Source organism: Manis javanica, chromosome 7 (genome assembly GCF_040802235.1).
Source record: "Manis javanica isolate MJ-LG chromosome 7, MJ_LKY, whole genome shotgun sequence".
NCBI classification, from domain to species: domain Eukaryota; kingdom Metazoa; phylum Chordata; class Mammalia; order Pholidota; family Manidae; genus Manis; species Manis javanica.
In genome coordinates, this window is record NC_133162.1 from 30,614,548 (window position 1) to 30,634,726 (window position 20,179).

The 20,179-nt window shown below is 34.9% G+C and overlaps 1 protein-coding gene and 1 pseudogene across 4 annotated transcripts in view; one reads left to right on the forward strand and one right to left on the reverse strand.

Annotated features, from left to right (window-relative positions):
* The window catches only part of LCOR (ligand dependent nuclear receptor corepressor), a 200,899-nt gene that overhangs the window by 23,873 nt on the left and 156,847 nt on the right, over positions 1-20,179 (reverse strand). The window contains exon 8 of one of the 4 annotated variants that reach the window (XM_073240607.1): positions 9,454-18,878. The exons of the other annotated variants lie outside the window; for them this stretch is intronic. Within the exon in view, the coding sequence (XP_073096708.1) occupies positions 17,909-18,878 (970 nt within the window). The 3' untranslated portion in view covers positions 9,454-17,908. Of the gene's footprint in view, positions 1-9,453; positions 18,879-20,179 lie in introns of those variants that run through there. 4 annotated transcript variants of the gene reach the window in all.
* Positions 2,240-3,611, forward strand: LOC108399631 (swi5-dependent recombination DNA repair protein 1 homolog pseudogene; annotated as a pseudogene).

Genomic DNA, 20,179 nt, shown 5'->3' on the forward strand with positions numbered 1-20,179 from the left:
TAAAAACTTTGAAAGGCACAGATTAAGAACCACGTGTTATTTCACAACCTTATCATTAATGATTTACTTAGTGATGTTTTTCTAGATCAGAGGTTAGACACAGCTGAATTCACCTACTTTGTCAATACTACAATACTTAAATTCCTGATGGGAAGTATTCCTGTGGTTAATATAAATGGTGGATGGCCAATACTTACTTATGTTACCTTAGGGCAAAAGACAATCAAATAGAGAAGAGATATGACAGAAAATTGAAATGACAATTTTAAGAGTCTAGAATTTTGGGCTGATGGATTCGGGTAGTCTCTTCAGTACCTGCTCTCTCCCAATAAAACTGCTTGATAGCAAATAGACCACTACTGATAATCAAAATACATTCTTCTTGACCAAAAAGGATCAGCAGACAGTGCATGACGTTTGGATGGGAGCTAATCTTAGTACCAGAAAAACGTAATCCCAGGAAAACAAAAGGGTAAAGAAAGCAAGAGACAACACTTTAGACAGAGCGAATTAAAGAGTTAAGAGTTGTAAGTTAATTTCGCTTGATTCTTCTCTTTAAAAACAAGAAAACATGAAAGTGCATAATCAGCCCCCCTTCAAGGCAATGAGTTGTACTTTTTCGCCAGACAATAATTTGAATTTAAATTTCTTAATTCTTTACTTCTTTACTTAATCCTTTACTTCTGGTTCTTCAAGGGCCCGGATATGTCTACTGAAAAGGCCTTGCTCTACACTGGGAAATAAATCTACCCTTGACTATTTCACATCTGTGTATTTTCCAGACCTGGATACAAGAATATTTCAAGGACTATGACAAAATTGTGTATGTGTGTGTGTATACATATATACATTACATAGTGGAGGAGGTAGTGGGGATATTTTTTCACTCTCTAAATAGTTATGTATAGTTTTACCTCTGAACTACCAATAAACAAGTTTTCTTTCCATGGGACTGAACTAGGAGAAACAGTAAAAGGGTAGGCAAAGTGACATGGAAAAATGAGAAATAAAGTTCTTAAGATCACAATAGAAAAGTGACCTCTTAAAGTCACTGAGATAGAACTTAGATGGATTTAGATAGAAAAAGCAATTCTCAGTAAGAATTATTGCTCCCCAGTGTCAGAATCATGGTGGATGGTATGGGGTAGGGGATGTCAAATGCAGGACATATCTGTATCTCTTCACTTTGGAAGAGTTTCTGTTGTGGTGAGCTACTACTGCTGATGGCAACACAGCATCTTGTTCAGGTGTGGATCGGAAAAATAATTAAGAACTACTGACCTAAAACAAAAGACAGGCAATCCCTTTGAAATAGCTTTCTAAGTTTACTGTGTTCTTAACCAATTCACTAAAAGCAGGGCAGAAAAAAGGTTCAAAAAATTATGAATTAATCTCAACTGAGGGAAAGGAGAGGTACTTCAGAGGATGCTTACTGGGCATGAAGCCAGTTTGCTAACTTTTCTGTATCTCAGGGCTTACTCTCCCTGATAAAGGACTATTATTCACAGTAGGTCTGAATATGATAAAGGCATCTTAAGGCTTGTATATTCTACCTATTTCTCTTCAATTTAACTGAACCGCCCAATTTATTAAATTGGAATAAAATATACAATTATCAAGGGATTCCATATTCACTCTTTTAACATATTTTCACACCATAGGCAAATGTACCCAGGAACTCTGAAATATAATCAGAAAGTTACCTTGCCATAAGAAGTCAGAGCAAGGGGTCATTAAGCACAAGTCTAATGCTTCCATCTCCTTAGTAGGAATGTTAAGAGGCTCACAAAACACATTCTGTCAAACTATTAACTTCTGAAAGTTTTTTTTTTCCACCAAATTAATTTTTATCATCCCAGGCAAGATCAAATACATTATATCTGGTGTTAAGTTAAACAAAAGGAGAGTGGGTTCAGGGGCTAAGAAATGGGAATTTGGACTAGATGGCCTAAGTTTTAAAAATGATAGTTCCTGGTGGGGGGTGTGGGGGATGGGGAGAAATTCCTGTGATATAACTAAATACTGAGTTGGTGAGAGCGCAGACCTAATCCAATTAGTTATCATAACAATTCTTAGAAAACACTTTGAAATAGACTTTGATATATAATACAATAATTTCAGGCAAAGAGGGAAGACCTCTGCCCAGGGCTGACTTGAACTGAAAAAGAATGTCACTAGCCTCACTGAGTTAGTGAAACCAGGTAAGAGAGAGATCTAGATGCTAAAGGCGTGACTGATATTTTTCAGAAGGTCAGGATTACATGGGAGCTCATGACAAGCCAGTGAAACTGGCCTATTACTTTTTTGCTTTTGTATTTGTCAGACAGGGGATTAACATCTATCTTGTTTTTTGGGGGAACTGCCCCTTAAGACCCAATTTAAATGACTAGGACAATGATGGACTTAAAAAGACATGTAACAGTTCACATGAAAGATCCTAGCAACACAAGTATTTTCTCTTCTGAAGAAATAAAGTGATATGTTTCTGATAAATATTCCTAGTTTCTTTTTGGGTGAAACTAAGAGAACTAGCCTATTATATATCTAAATAAGCATGTATTTGATAGCGTTTGGAGTTTTTTGTGATTTTTTGTGGGATCTTCTATATCCTAACTTTCCTCATGTTCTCGAGGTTCATAATCGCCATTCTTGAAACCATACAAATCCATGGTATCATTAAAAGTGGCAAATTCTACTATTGTTGTCATAAAGTAAATCACTTAAAATTGACACACTTATGGTAAGCCTAAGTATTTACTTACAGGACCATGGCTACTTTATAAAATGTAAAACATGGAACAAGGATTCCTAAGGTGCTTTATACAAAAGATTTAATGTTATTTCTCATTTGTTGACCATCTGAATGTTAGGGGTGGTATACATATTTTAAAATTTAGGGGACCAGCTCACGGCCTTGGCTGTGTGTGTGTTCTACACTCTGGGGATGGCGCAGGGAAAGTTAAACCAAGATTTCATTTTCAAGATGGAAAGTCCCTCCGATTCAGCTGTGATTTTACCTAGCACTTCAGATGCCAATCCACCATCACACCATACAAGTTCAAGAAAACAGCCTATGAATGCAACACTTAGAGAATGAATAAGGAAAACTAGATCTTCATTTAATTCCTGTTACAATGTGGTAAAATGCTTTCAAGTAGAGAATGAAGGAAATGACAAGACCTATTCAGAAAAACCAGCATCTTCAACAGAAGTGCTTGGAATTTCGAGAAAGTTTTAAACACGTAAGACAGTGAATCTAAATGAAGTACATTAAAAAAAAATACCTTGGAGAATATCAATGTAGGTCAATCTAAATCAGTTGATATAACTGAGTCATGCAGGGATCTTTGTGAATGAGAATCTTCCCCCAAAAAAGTAAAATGAAGAAAAAGCAAAATGGGTGAAGCAGATTCAGGAGAAAGAAGGCCTTCTTTGGAGGCTAAAATTAGTCAAAATTGTTTAGATCGAACCTGTCTTAGTTACAGTTGTTGATAAAGAAATGGAGAAGCTGTGGCCAGCTGCTGCTTTATGAGTTGCAGTTAGCTACATGTATCTGAGGAAAACAGAAACTCAGCCTTACTCAGTTGAGAGACCACTATTGTGTTAGATGATAAATTGCTACACTTTATAACAGAAATGAAGAATTTGAAGGTGTTTAGTTCATAATTTCAAGAATATCTTTTGAGAATGACAACTTTATGAAAATTTAGTATTTTGGATAAATTTGCCAAAGAAAAAGCTGCCAAGAAAAAATTTTTTAATCATGTTTAAAACACAGTTTTGGGCAAATCTGGAAGTTAGTTTTAATACCTTGTTTTATCATGGTAAAAAAAAGTTTTATTTTAAATGTTAAAAAGTAATCCAATCTGGTAAATGTCTAAACATGGTCTAAAAATACCTGCTTCTCTCCTAAGTTTATGAACCTGTTTCCATCCATTTACTACATATTTCCATGTGGCTGGTCTAACAGGTAATTAAAATCCTACGCTAAAAAATAATTAAATAAAGTATAGGGATAAGCTAAATATTTTTCTATCTACCATTCTCTCTGGGTTGCTCTTGGAAATTTTCAGTCCTTTACAACCATCTCCCACCTCACCTCTATGGAAATACTCAAGGCTACTGTTGGAGATGTACTGGAGTGGGGTGAACTAAGCAGAATCATCTATATATTCAAGTTTTTACTCAGTATTGGAAGACCATGTATCCAACTGTATACATCTAAACACACACACATACACAGGCATGTGCGCACTCATACACACACACATATATACTAAACTTAGGTATTTGTTCTACCTTAATTCTTATCCCTGGTTCCATTACTTCTCTTACTTTCAATATACAATCCAGTTCAACCACACTGATTTGACTTCCCTTGGAGAATATTATATTCTAAGTTCCCTGCCACTAGTTTCTCTTCATTTTAGGGTTTGCTTCACATTATCCAGCACTACCATCTTCCTCAAGCCCAAATCTGATCTTGTCACATTTTTTGACTAAAATGTCTGTCATCTTCTCACTGCTCACACTCCATCCTCCTTAACAACTTTTCCCCGCAGGCTGTGTGAGAGAGTTCTTACCCTACTCTCATGGTTTCTTTCTTTCATTAAATAGCACTTAGGCTGCATGGTAACGGTTGACATGGTTATTGCCTCCACTGGATAGTGAACCTTCTCTGGGTCCAGAACTGTCCTTTTTTAACTTGATAGCTTTGCTTCACTGTCTAAAACTCTGGTCTCTGCTCATGTCAGGCGTGTGATGAATAAACTAACCAAATAAATTACAATGGAGTGAAAATAATTTTTCTAAGTTACTTTCCAAGAAAGTTGAAAAGGGCAGAGGAAACATTTTGACATTTAATCAGAAAGGGAAAGAATAAGCTTTCAATAAAAATGAGTTCACGTCAACAAGGTAGAAAAGGAAGAAGGGAATTCTGAAGTTCAGACACTCAGAGTGTAGGCTCCTAACTACAAGCACACAGGAGGTTGCTAGCATGCTCTCCAAGGTACCAGAAAAACCGGGTGAAAAGGTGTGGTTTACATAATGGCTTTCAAAAGCCAGTAATTTTGACTGCAGCCCAGAACAAGAAATAACTTTTTACGAAGTTAGCCAGTACACCTATCCCAGTCTGTATGTGTAAAATGACACACAAGTTTCAATAAAATAGTATTTATACTTATTATATGCTATACACTGTGATTTTACCTCTTTTAATTTCTTTTTAAAATGTTCAGGACCCACTAAAATGATCTTACAACAGGTTGCAAATGGTTGATCCAGTCTGAAACACTGGTCTACACAGACTCACCAGTTCCTAGCACCTCATAAAAACCTGTTAATCCTGGTTAATTTCTTCTTCATCTGTCTCTGACTAGCTGAAGTTACACTGCCAGGTTTCCTGGCAAAAATGTCTTAAATCAATTAGGTAGATGCGGAATGAACACTGACAAACTGTGTTAGCTATGATCAGATTTATCTGTTTGAAATGTGCAGAACTCCACTTGGTAAGAGTGTAACTAAAATCACATTAAATAGGCAGAAGATTCCCCAAATTCATTCAATGGAAAGTTAAAGATTCAATGATTAAACACATATGCATGGACACATCCCCATACTTAGCTCTTACATTCTGTTATTCAAACTTTACCACCATGTAAAAAGAAAAATCCAGTTTGAAAGAACATTAACATTTCAACCCTGAATACTCAAAAAACTGTATACCGTGGACATGGAGATAAAGTCTATGTAACTTTGTAATTTTTAATCTTAAACATCTTCTGCTTTCCAACTTTTATTTCATTTATTCTTTGAAAAGAAACAAAGAACTACTAAATAGCTTGATAAAAGCAGTACTCCAGGTTTCAACATTTTTATGTCTTAAGCATTAAGACAAGATTGGTTGCCAAGTGTCCCAGTCTGATTAAAACTCATCTGCCTTCATTTTCAAAGTTCTCATCAATACAAACAGCATCCTCTACAAGTTTCAATCTAATTTTCTCATTCTCTTCCTATCCCTCATGCTAAATTAACTCCTGCCAAGTGCTGTCACTCCTGGTTTTTGTTTACTGAGCACTGACTAGCAAAGAACCTGGCATAGTGCTAAGTATTTTACATACAGAATATCACAACAAATAGCAAAAAGCCTCAGAGCAAATCGCTAAGGTAGGAATTATAAGCCCCCTTTTTCAGATAAGAAAACTGAGACTCAGAAGGGTTCAAGATTACGTATAAGAAGGGCTGGGATTATGAACCAGGCCTATTAAAATCTGCCTCTTAAACTTGGGTTATTCTCTAGTCTCCTTTCTATGCCCTAATTACTCTTCAAGATTCACCTCCTCCAGCAGTGAGTCAACAAATACGGACTTCTATTTAACAAGCAAGTTCATATGCTTCAAATGTAATCTCTTTACTGGTAATTTCAAAATATCGAGTTTACTCCCTTTCTAAAGAGTAATGTAAGTTTATTCAAGAATGAAACTATATTAATAGTTGAGACTTTATTAGTTAAAAGTGAATCTAAAAGAAAAGCATTAGTAGGTATGCCCCTAATTCTAATTCTAGATTGAGTCAAGGGTGCCGAAGCGGTATAGAAATTAAGTGTGATGGTTTGGAATCATGAGTATTAAGAGAAATTCATTATGTGAGGAGGGCGAGTCCCTTAAATGCCCAAGTTCCATGTTTTTCATTTAAAGAAAGAAAGATTAGAATGTGGGGAATAGTAGTTAATCAGTGGGTTAATCAAAACCTCCTATGGTCACAAAATGTGAATATATGTAACACTACTAAACAGTACACTTATAAATGGTTTGGATGATAAATATTATGTCTTCTGCCACAATTAGAAAAAAAAATTTGCTGAATAAATTTTAAAATGCAAAAACAAACAAAAAAACCCCACCCCAAACGAAAACCTCCTTTGCTGCATTAACATGTTCAAGCCTCACTCTTACTGAGTTTAGTGGATCTGGTATAGGACCCATGCAATCCGTATTTTTAAAAGGCTGATACTGATTAAGATTTATTATACCAATGATCCCCAGAATTCTTTGTGCTCTAATATTTAAGTCAGAACTAGCTTGCAAACAACAGAAATAGAAATTATGAGTAACATACCTTAAAATTAGAGTCAAAAGTAACTGCTAGAGCTAATTTTTGCAGCAAGTATAATCACATTCATACAGCTCATGAACACTTTAACAAAATGAACTTGTTTTCAATAAAAGACATCTAAATAAAATTGAAAAGGATATCTAAGTAAAAAGATATTTAAATAAAAGACATCTAAAATGACATCCAGATCTATTTTTTTCCTTAAGAAAATGCTGCAATACAAAGGTTTATAGATCTTAATAAAGTGTTGCTACTGTATTTCTCAACATTGAAACAGCTATAATTAGTGTACTTGGCTCACATTTAAGAGAAAATTGCATTTTTAATAGACTCAGCTGAAATGAAGCCTAAAAGGCATTTAGTCAAAACTCTCACTTTACAGAAGAAAAAAATGAGTGATCTTTCCAGTATACCAACCTGAAAGAAATTTGAAATACCAAATAATCCCTTATCATTCTATGCTGCTGATAAAATAGAGTTGTCAAGAAGAGTACAATTAATGTGCTAAAACTACTAGTCAGGGAACAGTAGTATTCTTACATGCTTATAAAAAGCTCCAGACTCAAGAAGATTTAATACTTGTGAATTTTTATATAGAATTGTACTTGCTGTCAATTTTTTACTTTCCAAGTTGAACTCTGACCAAATCATGGCTTCAACTATTTATTAATTATACCAATCAACCTTTTTAAATGTTTTGTTTCAAGAACATTCCTTTCTAACCTCTGAAAATAAGCCTGCTATTCCAATTGTAAATGCTGTTTGATACTCACACTACCATTTCCCCTCCAAACAACAGGAAGTCCAACAACTTCTAAGATGAATATGATGAATAAAATTCAGTTAAAATGCTTACCATTTGGAAGCAAATACTGATGATCTCTGACTACAAGAAGATACCTACATGTTACTCAACAAATACTTTCCATTAAAAATAGGATTTTTCACTTATTTTAGCTAAAAAATCTAACATCATATGACTTGAGTATATGCTTTCACATTTGAATAGAAGTGTCTGGCAAAAGAAATTCATAGTCCTTGGGGGAAAAAAATTACAACTCCACAACTTAAGAAGTGGTAGAAAGTTATACCATTTTCTATTTTTTCCACTCCATTTCCCCTAATGCAGTTTTCATGATTCCTATACCTTATTAGTCATAAGAGTCCCTCTAATTCCAAAATATCAGAAGAAAATTAAGGATTAGAGTAAATAAGTCCTTTAAAAAATGTCATAACAATTGAAGAGCTAAGTATTAACTTGAAGATAGGATCACTAAAATATATTCATCTATGAAATGGCTAGATTACAAACCTACTATACTGATCTAGACACCAGTTTACAATGGATAATGACAAGAAAACAAGTATAGTTTTGAAATCTACAAACAAATAATAATTAGATTTCCAGAAAAATGTTCTATAAATATCTGGCACAACGAAGGAGAACAAATGAAGCCAATGAACAAGCCTGTAGTACCAACAATATTTCCAATTTGATAAACACTGGACCAAGAGGCAGAAATAGCTAGACAGCCAAAGAAATAAGACAAAAGTATTACCTGAAAAATAATCTACAACAACGTTTTTGAATACAGAATGCCATTAGAAGTTATCAGAAATCAATCAGTCTACATGTATACCACAATCTTAAAAAAAGGTTTCTAAAATATTTTGCACATACATTTCTAATCTTTACCACTATAATGCAGCTGTCCCCTTAACCACTTTACAAAAGGAATTATGATACAGAACTTCTTTATAGACCTACTTTCTAAAAACCACAATATAAATGTTGAGCAACACATATACTATTCTTCCATTTGTCCTGGTAAAAGGAAACACCAGCATTCTTCCAAGAATCCAAACTACTGAAATAACCTAACTGAACTGACAATGTTACTTTCATATTTATGCCTCAAAAAAAGCAAAAATTAGTAAATCATTATTCTTTTTAGCAAGCAGTCCCAGCATAACGTTTTACTCTAAGAAAATTACAAAAGTCTAAGTCCAATAAGTAGGTATTATGAAAATGTCAATGTGTCTTGCTTAGCTGAAGATACTTTTTTTAAAGTGAATAATCCAGTGAAGAAAACTCAGGTAGGAGGGTATCAGATTAGTGAAGGCAGAGAGTTACAAGACAGTATTGCAACCAAATATTGAAGCATGAATTTGAAGCGGCAATTTCCAGTTAACTAAGAGATTTCATCTAGAAACAATTTATCATAAAAAACTACCAACTTTGATTACCACATGCATTTTCAGTACATTTGAAATCTTACCCCTTTTGTGGTTGTAAAAAAAGCATTAAAATTTTACGAAGTAGAACCCAAACTTTTAAAACAGTTTTTCACAACAAAATTTATTAGAAGAATAGTGGTTTTGAAAAGTCTAGCATCCAGTGAGAACTACCATACACAACATTACATCTGGGAATGTTTATCCAAAATGTCATGGTCAAATAATACAGTGGAACCATTAAATCTTACACATGCACGAAAGAACTAGCGCTTCTGACATACAATGCAAAAAAAAGGGGACCACATGGATTAAAGTTTTAAGTACTCATCACATACATTAAGACACAGCTTATTTTAGTCCAGTCAAAAATCAGAACTGCATTAAAAAATTTAATGTAGTGCAATCAAACCAAAAAAATTAACTTGTGATCATAAGTGCTCTACTACATAAACATTGATCATAGCAAGAACAAAAAGTTCAAATCACACAGTACAAAAAAATCTGTAAATAAATATAAACTACAGTACAAGAGAAATATTAAATTATACAATTCCGTCAAACTGTAAACAGTATATTGAAATGAGGTCCATAAGAGTAAAGGGGGTTCCTGTTTTGTTGAATGACACTTGAACTTCTAGAAATCTGAAAGATGCTGTGTTTTCTATCTTCAAAGGCTATGGGTTTTATATATGGAGAATTCCTTTAAGATGTAAGTTATCAAATATTTAAGCAGAGGAATAGTCTATTTTGTTAACCACAGACAGTACTGCAGTAAACAAAAGGAATTTTAAAGAGTAAAGACCTCCAGCAGACAAGTCTTAACATTAAAGATGCAAAGGGCTAAAATACTGGAATTAGAACTTTGCATCAGAAGAAACTTGTCATTGAGGACTCCAAGGCTACAATATATCCTGACAAAATCGTCTGTGAAAATGCAGACGTAGACCTCTGCTAATTTTTTGACATTTACATACTCATGTTACACCACCAACTTTGGCAGAATCACTACTAATAAACTCAGAGCACTCCTGGCCCAATGGTTCCATCACAGTGGCCAGTGCACAGAATTCTCTTAAAGACATTGCATAAACTAGAATGTAGAGGTCAGACACCCAAGGACCAGTGCTTGAATTTAGTAGTAGTGTGGTGAAGAAGCAAGAGCCACATCAAGGAGGAACTGCATCTGTTACAGGTTACAGAAGCAGCAAGGAATGTCATTTAATTGTGCTGGCGATTAGTGGCATTTAAAAATATATAGTTTAATTGTGTGTGAGCCCACGTGCTCAAGTGCGGCATGTGCTGGCTATACATTTATGCACATTTTGTTTGTTTAAATACACTGTTAACAGGAACCCCCATATTATCTGCTCAGTAGTAATAACTGAATATATAGAATGCCACTATAAGAGTGTGAGGCACCGTGTGCTGGAGAGTTATATGCAGCTTTAAAATCTGTTTGGCTGAGTTATACCTGGATACCTGAACTGAGTTTTTAAGTTGACATTCATCAAGGATGTGCTACCAGCACGTCGAAATAAAAGCAAAACAGAAAAATACAAGTCACTGTTAGGTTTAAGAATAGCATCAAAGTACCTGAATTGAGTGAGAATAGTGTGTAAACTGTCCCTGAGGGTTTTTAAACAGTGTGTACAAGTTGGATTCCTAAGAACATTAGTTTTATTTAACAGTGTGGACTGATAAAATACCAATGTCTGACAGTTTAAAGTGGAGGTTATAAAGAATTATATGCAAACACTCCAAATGTATAGTTTATACATCTCTTCTCAAAGCAGCAATAAACTGCTGTAAAGTATACATCCCATAAGAACAAGCAACATGTGGGAGTCAGATAAAGGTTTCTTAGTCTGGTTTTCTGACAGCACAGCATATCAATATCCAATGACTATATTTTTCCTAGATCAGAATGTAACTAATTTTGACTAGCGATATAGGATTAGACTTTTAATCAAACACTTTGCTATTACATACTAAAATTCCTTAAACTTACTAATGCTGGTATACTAACCTAATTAATTATCCCCCTCATTTTAGAAATATACCCTTCCACAACTTAAAAACATTAAGATCCATTTTCAGTCCTCTGATGTAAAAAGCATGTCAGTGAATTAATATTAAAATTTATACAGTAAAAAGGCTTGAATTTCAGCCAAAGATTCTAAATACTGCTCATTCCCTGAAGACTTAAAGGGAGAGAGAATCCCTACCCATTTTCCTAGTGACTTATTTTTCTAAAATGGTCTGACACAACTTTTCATTTTGGGGAATTTTCCCCTCACTTCCTCTTAAATTCCAAATTCTTAAGCCTGAAATGCCTAATGAAATGGGGAAAATGAGGCAATCACTTGGAATTGCTTAAAAGGTACACAATGTTATTATCTTTTTAAAATAAGACAAGATTTATATAAATGTGATCTGACCCTATATTATGTAGTATGTTTTATATTTTTAAATAATCACCCTAAAACTTACAGTACCTAAGACTCTGAAGATAAATTAAGACTTTAGTGTTGTAACAGAAAAAGTGCTGTATTATCCCTTTTCTAGTACTTTAAAGATTTTGGACAAGTGCTTTTCTAGTGACAGTAAAGTTAACTATATACCCTTCCACCAAGCAGGAAAAAAAAGTCACCTGGATGAAAGAAAAGACTTTTAGGAGTGTAGCACCGGATATTTACCAAATAACAGATGTTGTTTCACTCATTCTGAGGGGGTAAAAATAGTCTAGGCTGAAATTCTATTTGGCTATTGAATGTTAAAAATCCCTGCTCTACTGTGTCAGTGTCCTGTGTCCAAACCCCCAACCCCCCCTCCCCCAGTCCCCTTACACACTATCCACTGAGAATCTAATCTCTAAAGAGATTATTTTAAAATTTATGTTTTCAGGACATACCTGAGAAAGGGTGCAATTATGCAGAACAAGGAACCCAAGACTGCACTAATACTGTTTATAGGTTCATAAGTTCTTTCCCAAATCTATAAAGACAAATCTATAAAGTCTAAGAGGTATGGATCATCAATATGTCTTACTGCTTTAGATTTTTTTGGTATGTGTGTAGGGTCATTTCCAGTGTTGAAAAGATCACCTTGAGCCTGTTCAATGACAGTTCAAGATGGGGTAAAGAGTTCATTTTCATATTCAAACAATAAAGATTAAATATTATAATCGTAATATTTGCTGCATCCAATAAATCTATGATTAACTAAAAGTGCTTGCTTTTCGGCTTTTATTGATACAGCTCTAAATGAACTGGGTATGTCTTAAAACTACCCCCAAATAGCTGCAGAATTAACTCATGTTTTATTGTTTGTCAAATCGGTAATAATTAGCCCTCTTATTTTCAATCTAAAAGATTTTTCCATCAAATAAAGATGGCCCAACTTTACCATATTATCTATCCTGAAACTCATTTTTAGTATGGTAGGATAGAATCTTTAGCCTTTTCTAAAGTCTATATACTTTCACATCCTACTTCTCACCCCCTTCCCCCAATCTCCTTCATAACACCTAGGGCACACAGTTACAGGGTTAATGTCTGCTTCTGTAAAGGCAACTGCAAGTTTACTTGGGAATAAGAGACACAGGATATGCAAAGAATTTTCTCTATTTTCCCTTCAGTCCCCATGTGCACAAATCCTACTCAAGGCTCAAGGACAGAATGAATCCAAAAAAACTTGTAAGACTTTGGAGATTCTGCATTCCTTTACCAAAATTATACTTTCTTTCTTTTTGAAAGCAATTAAAATTTTGAAAAAATCCCTATATAGCTTAGAAGTCTTCTAAATAGGCTGCTTGCCTAAGCCATTAAGTTTTTAATAACACTGGTCTGACCGTATACTAATGAAGACCTAATTATAATGGGAAAGTAACAAGGAAAACAATCTTTGATATCTTCATGAAGGTCAAAATTTAACCTCTAACTTTCAATGTCTCCTATAAAAGATTATGTAGAGCAATTCAGTCTATTCCCATATTATATCATCAATGCAGCAACCTGAATATACAGAAAAGGGTGGTTCATATGAAAACAACCTCTGGCATTTAGTTAAAAAAAGAATAAATGCAAAAGCACAAATATATTGTTTAAAAATCAAATCTACAGGGATAATAGTTTAAAAAAATGATACCAAACTGTCATATATCTGCTCTACTAAAAATAGCTTCAGGTTCTGACATTGGGCTGACTAATTTGTCATATAAAAACAGCTAACTGAATGCAAGCTTCACATGGGTCAATGAAATTTAAGAGAATCACAAAGGCTTAGCACAAGGCCTCATACCATGTGCTTACTTGGGGTCAGAGGGAGAACACACAGCTCACTAGCAGCTCAAAGGCTGCTAAGTACTGCCTATAATTTGGGCCTTTGCAGGGTGTCATTTTTAGTCTAATTTAGAGTTCTCTCCAGAAAACTTGGAACTAAACTTCTTATTGTGTCTTACTGTTTTACTATCTCATATTATAGCTCAGGTAAAATATTGGGGAATGGAAATGCCAATTGGTTGAGGTAATGGTTTATATTAAGAACCAAAGTTTTCTAAAAGCACTTCAATATTGTAAAGAAAAAGTGTACCAAATAAAGCTAATACACACTTCACAATTGTTGAGTTTGCTCACCAGAACTGAACAGTAATTAACTTCACCTAAGGACCCTATTATCACACAAAGCCTTACTCATATTCATGATCTGCTGCAGCAAAGGTTTATCAAGCAACATCTAAACTTCAGAATAACAACAAACTTAATATTAAAAAGTATTATACACAAATATAAATTATTTTTCCTGAAAGAGAGATCTTGTCCTTCATGGTATTTGTGGAACAGAAAAAAGTGTATAGCTCATCACAAACATGGTTCAGAGTCACTTGTAAGCCTACTGAAGAAAGTAATACAATACATTAATTACTGTCAAGCTTGATGACTCTACTGTCTCAGAAATGAGAAGACTAATGATTAAAATACCAACTAAATAACCTTTCACAGAATTACTTAGTGTTCTTGATTTTATATAAGTGCCATAGCTTATCTACTCTATATCAATGTTCTCTCACAGAAAATGCAAGAATTGATTTTACATACATATCTTCCAACATTAGTTTGTGTAATGTCATCATCTGCCCACTGGAAAATTTGAGGAGAAAGGGCTTTTGTGACAAAGACAGCTGTGAACTATACTTTCCCATACCATAAAAATGGTCAATTGTTGTTTGGGCCATGCAAAACTCTGATTAGCAGAAATTAAGCATGCGAATAGACCAATCTCTATTACACATTTATGAGGACGTTCCCAAACTAGAATATCTACACTGAAAGTGCCAATATAGAATAGTGGCTAATCAAGAGAGAAATCAAATATTAAAGGATCATTGCGGCACCAAGACTGACAGCCAGCCGTGTGATGAGCCATCTCCAAGAAGTACATGGTATAATGGAACTCTGAACACAAAATTTAACATTAAAAGTGCACCTGAATATTACAAACTAACTTTACAAAACCTACAATAAGGTAAAATATATATCTTTTGAAATATTCAGCAGCTTTCTGTATTTTTTAAAGTTTTTCTTTTTGAGAGGCTCATGAAATTTAAAAGGGACCACTATCTAATTTCAACCATGCTCCACAAAACAATAATGGCTATTTTATATTGCAGTTACCAATGTAATGCAATTAGTGCTTTAAAAAATAATCTACACTCAAAAAAGAAAAAAAGAGAGAGACCGACCGACCTTTGGAGGAAATACGCTTATTCAAAAAGCTTCCTGGAAAAGAAAATTTACCTGAACATCAAGTCATGAACTGATCTCAAGTGTAATGTTTAAAAAGCTTCACAGACATGAATATTACAATCTTCAGGTCTCAGGACTTTTTAATCTGAGAAAGTTTAGAGTTTGGTTTGTTTTTTAAATTCACTTTCTAACCAAAACAAATAATAGAAGTACTCAAATTTTCACTATTTACAACTCTCAGCCTACAATCTGAAATGACACAATACAAGTTCTCTTATTTAAACTGCAGCATTAAAGGGTAGGCACACCATTCTTCTGCTGCTCGATTGTCATCCACTGAAACACACATAGAAAATATTTATGTTAGTAAATGATCACTCCATGTACACTACAATGACAAAATTTACATAACTCAACTCATACATCACTTTATAGGACTACCACATAGGATTAAACCTCTCTGAACAGTAAAACTACAAAAGTTGTTTTAGGGCCAGATTTTTAAATGGGCCTTTAACAATGACTTTCTGAGAGGGGATAAAAGCAAGCACAAATTAATTGCTCAAAGGGCCTTTTTACAGCAATGTTGGGCTACTGAAACCCCAAACATCATGCAAAAAGGCACCGTAGCTGCAATTAATTGTGTGTGACAAATTATTGAGTGTGGAACAAAGGAGGCATTCCTTCATAAGCTTAGCCTTTGCTTTCAGCAAACTTTCTACAACTTCCTTCAACTGCAGATGAAAACCACACGTTTCATAAAGTATTTTTATTGCAACTTCCAGCTAGGCTAGGAAATATTGCAGAATCATATACTGCTCTGAATCCAAACTGCTTTTTCTGTTGAGATGACTAGAAAGCTAAGAGGAAACAGGCTCAGTCATCCACTGATTAAACTGCTACACAAAATTACCAAACCAAAAGAGGAACCCAAGCCCAGGCTATGTTAAGAATGAGCAGTGCATCTATTTTAATAACAGCAATGGTGTGCCTAACCTTTGAACACATAGGTTGCTGAGGGAAATCTATCCTTAACCTATTTAGCTGCTCTATAGTTTCCAGGCAAGAATTTTTGCCTTGGGAATCTCCTCAAACTGTTAGTATCCCTCTGAAATAATCAGCCTCAATTTAACTATCATTCCAAGTTTGCTTTTATTTTACATAAAAACTTCAGTGATTTTTTTTTTGTTTGTTTTTGGTTAAGCATTTAGAAGGGCCTGACCACCTTTCTCAGCAGATTAGAATACAGGACATTATGTGGTGTGGATTCTGTTCTGCACAAACTAATTTTAATTTGGTCACAATGCATAATTAAATTTCATGGGCTTTATCAGTTATTCTTGCAAAAACTGTAGAAAAAAAAAATTCCAAACTTAATTACTGTAATTTAAAAAGCCCATTTCAAAAAAAGCTTAAATGTTTCTCAAGGAGTGCTTGTACAAACATGATCTGAAAAGTCCTGAATTGTGTGTGCTAAACAACCATAAAATCCAGTTAAATAGCAGAAAAAGTTAAGAAAGAGATATATAGGATGCCAAAAAAAAGAAAATGCAAAGCAACAAATTAAATAAAAACTAGAAAGCAATCCCTCCTTGTACTATTATCTGGATTAGTTAAAAAAAGAAACTCTAACGAGCTTCCTTTCTGATTGAAATTATTAGAACACAAACGCAACCTAAATCGTATTAGGTTATCTTGGGGTTGTGTTTTTTTTTCTCACCACAAAACATGGATCCTTCATTCATGTGTATATTTGGGCAGACTACTGAAGCTGTAAAATCTAGATACCACTTTTGCAATATTATAATTACGTATACACAGTTCTTCCCCTATTTCTCCCATTTCCCAATAAACACATCTTGAATATTTTAAACTAGCTGCTGCAATGACACTGAGTTGCTAATTAGCACATGATCAAATCTGTAAAAGGATTTAAGAATACAAAGAAACTTAGTTCGCTAGAATGAGGCATCCTCTATTGTTTTATGTAATGTACCCTGACTGCTCCTGAGTAAGAACAGAGCTCAGGAGCTCGTCCTCCATGAGATAAGGCTATATCCTCACTTGTTGGTGAGACCAAATTCTACCCTTAGAAAAAGTCCCAAATGAAATTACAGCAAAGGTAGTGTTACAAAGTAATTAACCGAAGCATTCTGAAGGTAGTGTGTGCACATTTTACACCTCCTTCCCCTCTGGGTGAGCACTAAATAGATTGCCAATTTGTTAGGGAATTGAATAGTGAGAAGAAAATCATAAAATGTAAATTGGCCCAAATAATTATTTATCATTGAATGACCAAATTTCTTAAATTCAAAGGTCCATCATTCTTAGTTTTTTCTGTAGTTTAATCCTTCAATTAGTTGAGTTGTGGAAGAAAAAAGATGGCTTTCCAATTTGCAGTGATAAAGCTCCCAGTATGACAAAGGTGGTTTCTAAAAAGGGGCTTTTTTCTTTCTTTCTTTTTTTTTTTTTTAAATAAAGACAAATATAACTTAAGAAAAAAAGAAAGAAAAGCATGCAGGCTCTACAGGCAAGGAGTCCACTTCCATGTATCTGTTTTCTGTGAGGTAACTCAATTCTCTTTTGTAGAGAAACATGCAAAAGGCCAAACAATAACCGAGCCATACTGCACATGAAAAAATTTAAAATATGCAACATTCAGAATACACCTTTCACCTCTGTAAACACAAGTCAATGCAAACTCTGCAAAGAAGCAAGTGTCACAGTAAATGAAGTTAGGTGCAAGCAATGAGAGCTGAACAATGCAGTAGTGCTCACCCAGTTTGTACAGTAATTGGCACTCTACAGTATTCCTACTCGTTTTTTGATTCATTTGCACTTTGTGCTGCCTCTCCCTGGGGATCTAATTCAATCTTTACAGAAACATCTGGCCCCTCCGACCTCATTAATTTCATCTTTTTCTTTGGAGGGTTTTTCAAAGTGCCCAGCCTCTCCTTCACTTTGTACTCCAGTGTACTGTGGGGAATCCCATAAATACTCTGAGCTTTGGAAACACTCATTTTTCCACTCATAACCACTGAGATTGCTTCCTCCAGTATCTCACTGTTGTACTGTCTGTAACGCCCTCTTTTCTTCCGAGGCTGCTTGGAGCCAGGGTCTCCTTCTTGATCCGATGTGGGATATGGCTGTCCAGAGGTAGACTGCTCAGCATCTGAGCCCCAAGAATCGGGTCCGGCATCTAACATGCTTTTTCTATTTTGTTTTGGAAGAATAGCCCTTAATTTTTTACTAAGCGCGCTCTCCGTTTGTGAACCCATTACCAAAGAGCTATAGCTGTACTGATCACCAGTGCGAGACTCCCAAGAAAGATCCATTCCTCGAACTTGTGGTATCTTTAAATCTACAGGAGATGAATGGCTCGCATCCTTTTTTCCATCTTGTTTTGCTTGAAGTGCCATTTTTGGAAAGGCAGAATTCTCTGCAAGAAAAGGAAGGTCACTGATGTTGCTGAGTGCACCATTTCCCCTGAACTTCATACGGCTGAGGTTGAACTCATAATGCGGTTTTGCCCAAGAGGCTTCCCTGGATAATATTAAGTGTTGTCCATGATTCTGTAATCCAGATGGCCCAAGGCTGGCAGCTGTGGATAATTGGTTTCTGCTCAGTAGTTCTTCACTAATCTGCAGGGATCGAGCCAATGGAACTTTGAGTGATGTGGAGTGTGCAAAACCTTCCCTGGTTCCATCCTGTAAGCTTCTTGGAGGTACCCCATCACCACTCCGAAGTCCGTCTGGGCGGTACTGGCTGGGTCTCCCAGGTCGCCTAATTGGATGGAAGGAAACTGATGTGAGCAGGACTTGCACAGGTAGGGAGGGATGGGTGAGGGGACCACTCCTTTATTAGAAGGCCTTGCTTGGGTAACATCACTTTGTGTTATTTATTTATTTTTTCTCTAAAATTAAAAAAAAAAAGGTCTCAGCAGTTAGTTTTAAAACTTGTTCACAAAAAAAGAAAAAGGAAAAAAGAAAAAAAAAACCAGGAGCTTTTGGGCAAAGAAAAATTAAACCTGTCAGCTGGTCTCTGGTTGGGTTCACAAATTTTCGGAGAAAAAGTTTCGCGCAACTGTCTGAAAATACCACCTTAATTATTAATTACAAAGTAATCATCAAGTCTCCATAGATCTACACAGAATTGTGTTACCAATGTGACGTTACCACTAAACAAGTACAGTAATAAAAGAGTAAGCCAAATTATTTATTTTAATGCAACATATTCAACATTCATGACAACCAGCTATAATACTAGAATCACTTACATTGGTGGAACCCATAATTGCTCATTTATCCCACAAACAAGTTGATGTTCATCATCAAAAACAAACAACTACAAATAACATTTCTTATTTTGCATGGGGAAAAAAACACAGTTGCCAGTCCCAAGGGGGGGAAATAGCCCAAACCGAAATACCCATCACATTGTAACTTACCACACTGCTTCATTTTAAAATACTATTAGCTGCAGATACGTGAGTACCACAGATCCTCCAACTGAAATAATCCAAGTTTTAAAGAGACTGCCCTTTATTTTCCCCAAACTTGTTCCTTAGGTTTTACTCAAGTAATTATTGTCAGAGGTATATAAACAATACTGTAGCACTTTTCAGTTTATGAAGTCTCTTCTTAAAATACCAAACATCAATTTTGAAATTTTAAGTGTATAGCTTTCAAAGAATGTTTAAAAAGTCAACTACTTCCACAAGGTTAATTCATAAGGTTTTCATTTTTCACAATAGAGAAAGATCCTCAGTGATAAAACTGGCAACTGGTAATGCACGGTAAAGCGTGCCCAAGGGGAATAATTATATTAATGAGGCACAAAAGTGTGACTTTGCAGAAATAATGATAAACGAGCTACATTCTCTATAAGTTTACAGGGACTCTGTGCTATTACCAATAAATAACATAATACGGTTAACAATGAATATTCACCTAAAAGATGGGTAGGCTATTGGTGCTTTTGTCTTCCAGAAAACAGAACCACACAGAAAACACTTTCCACTCAGAAGGATAAACACAGCAATTTCAACCATATTAATACATAGACCTGGTAGCCAAGTTTAAAGT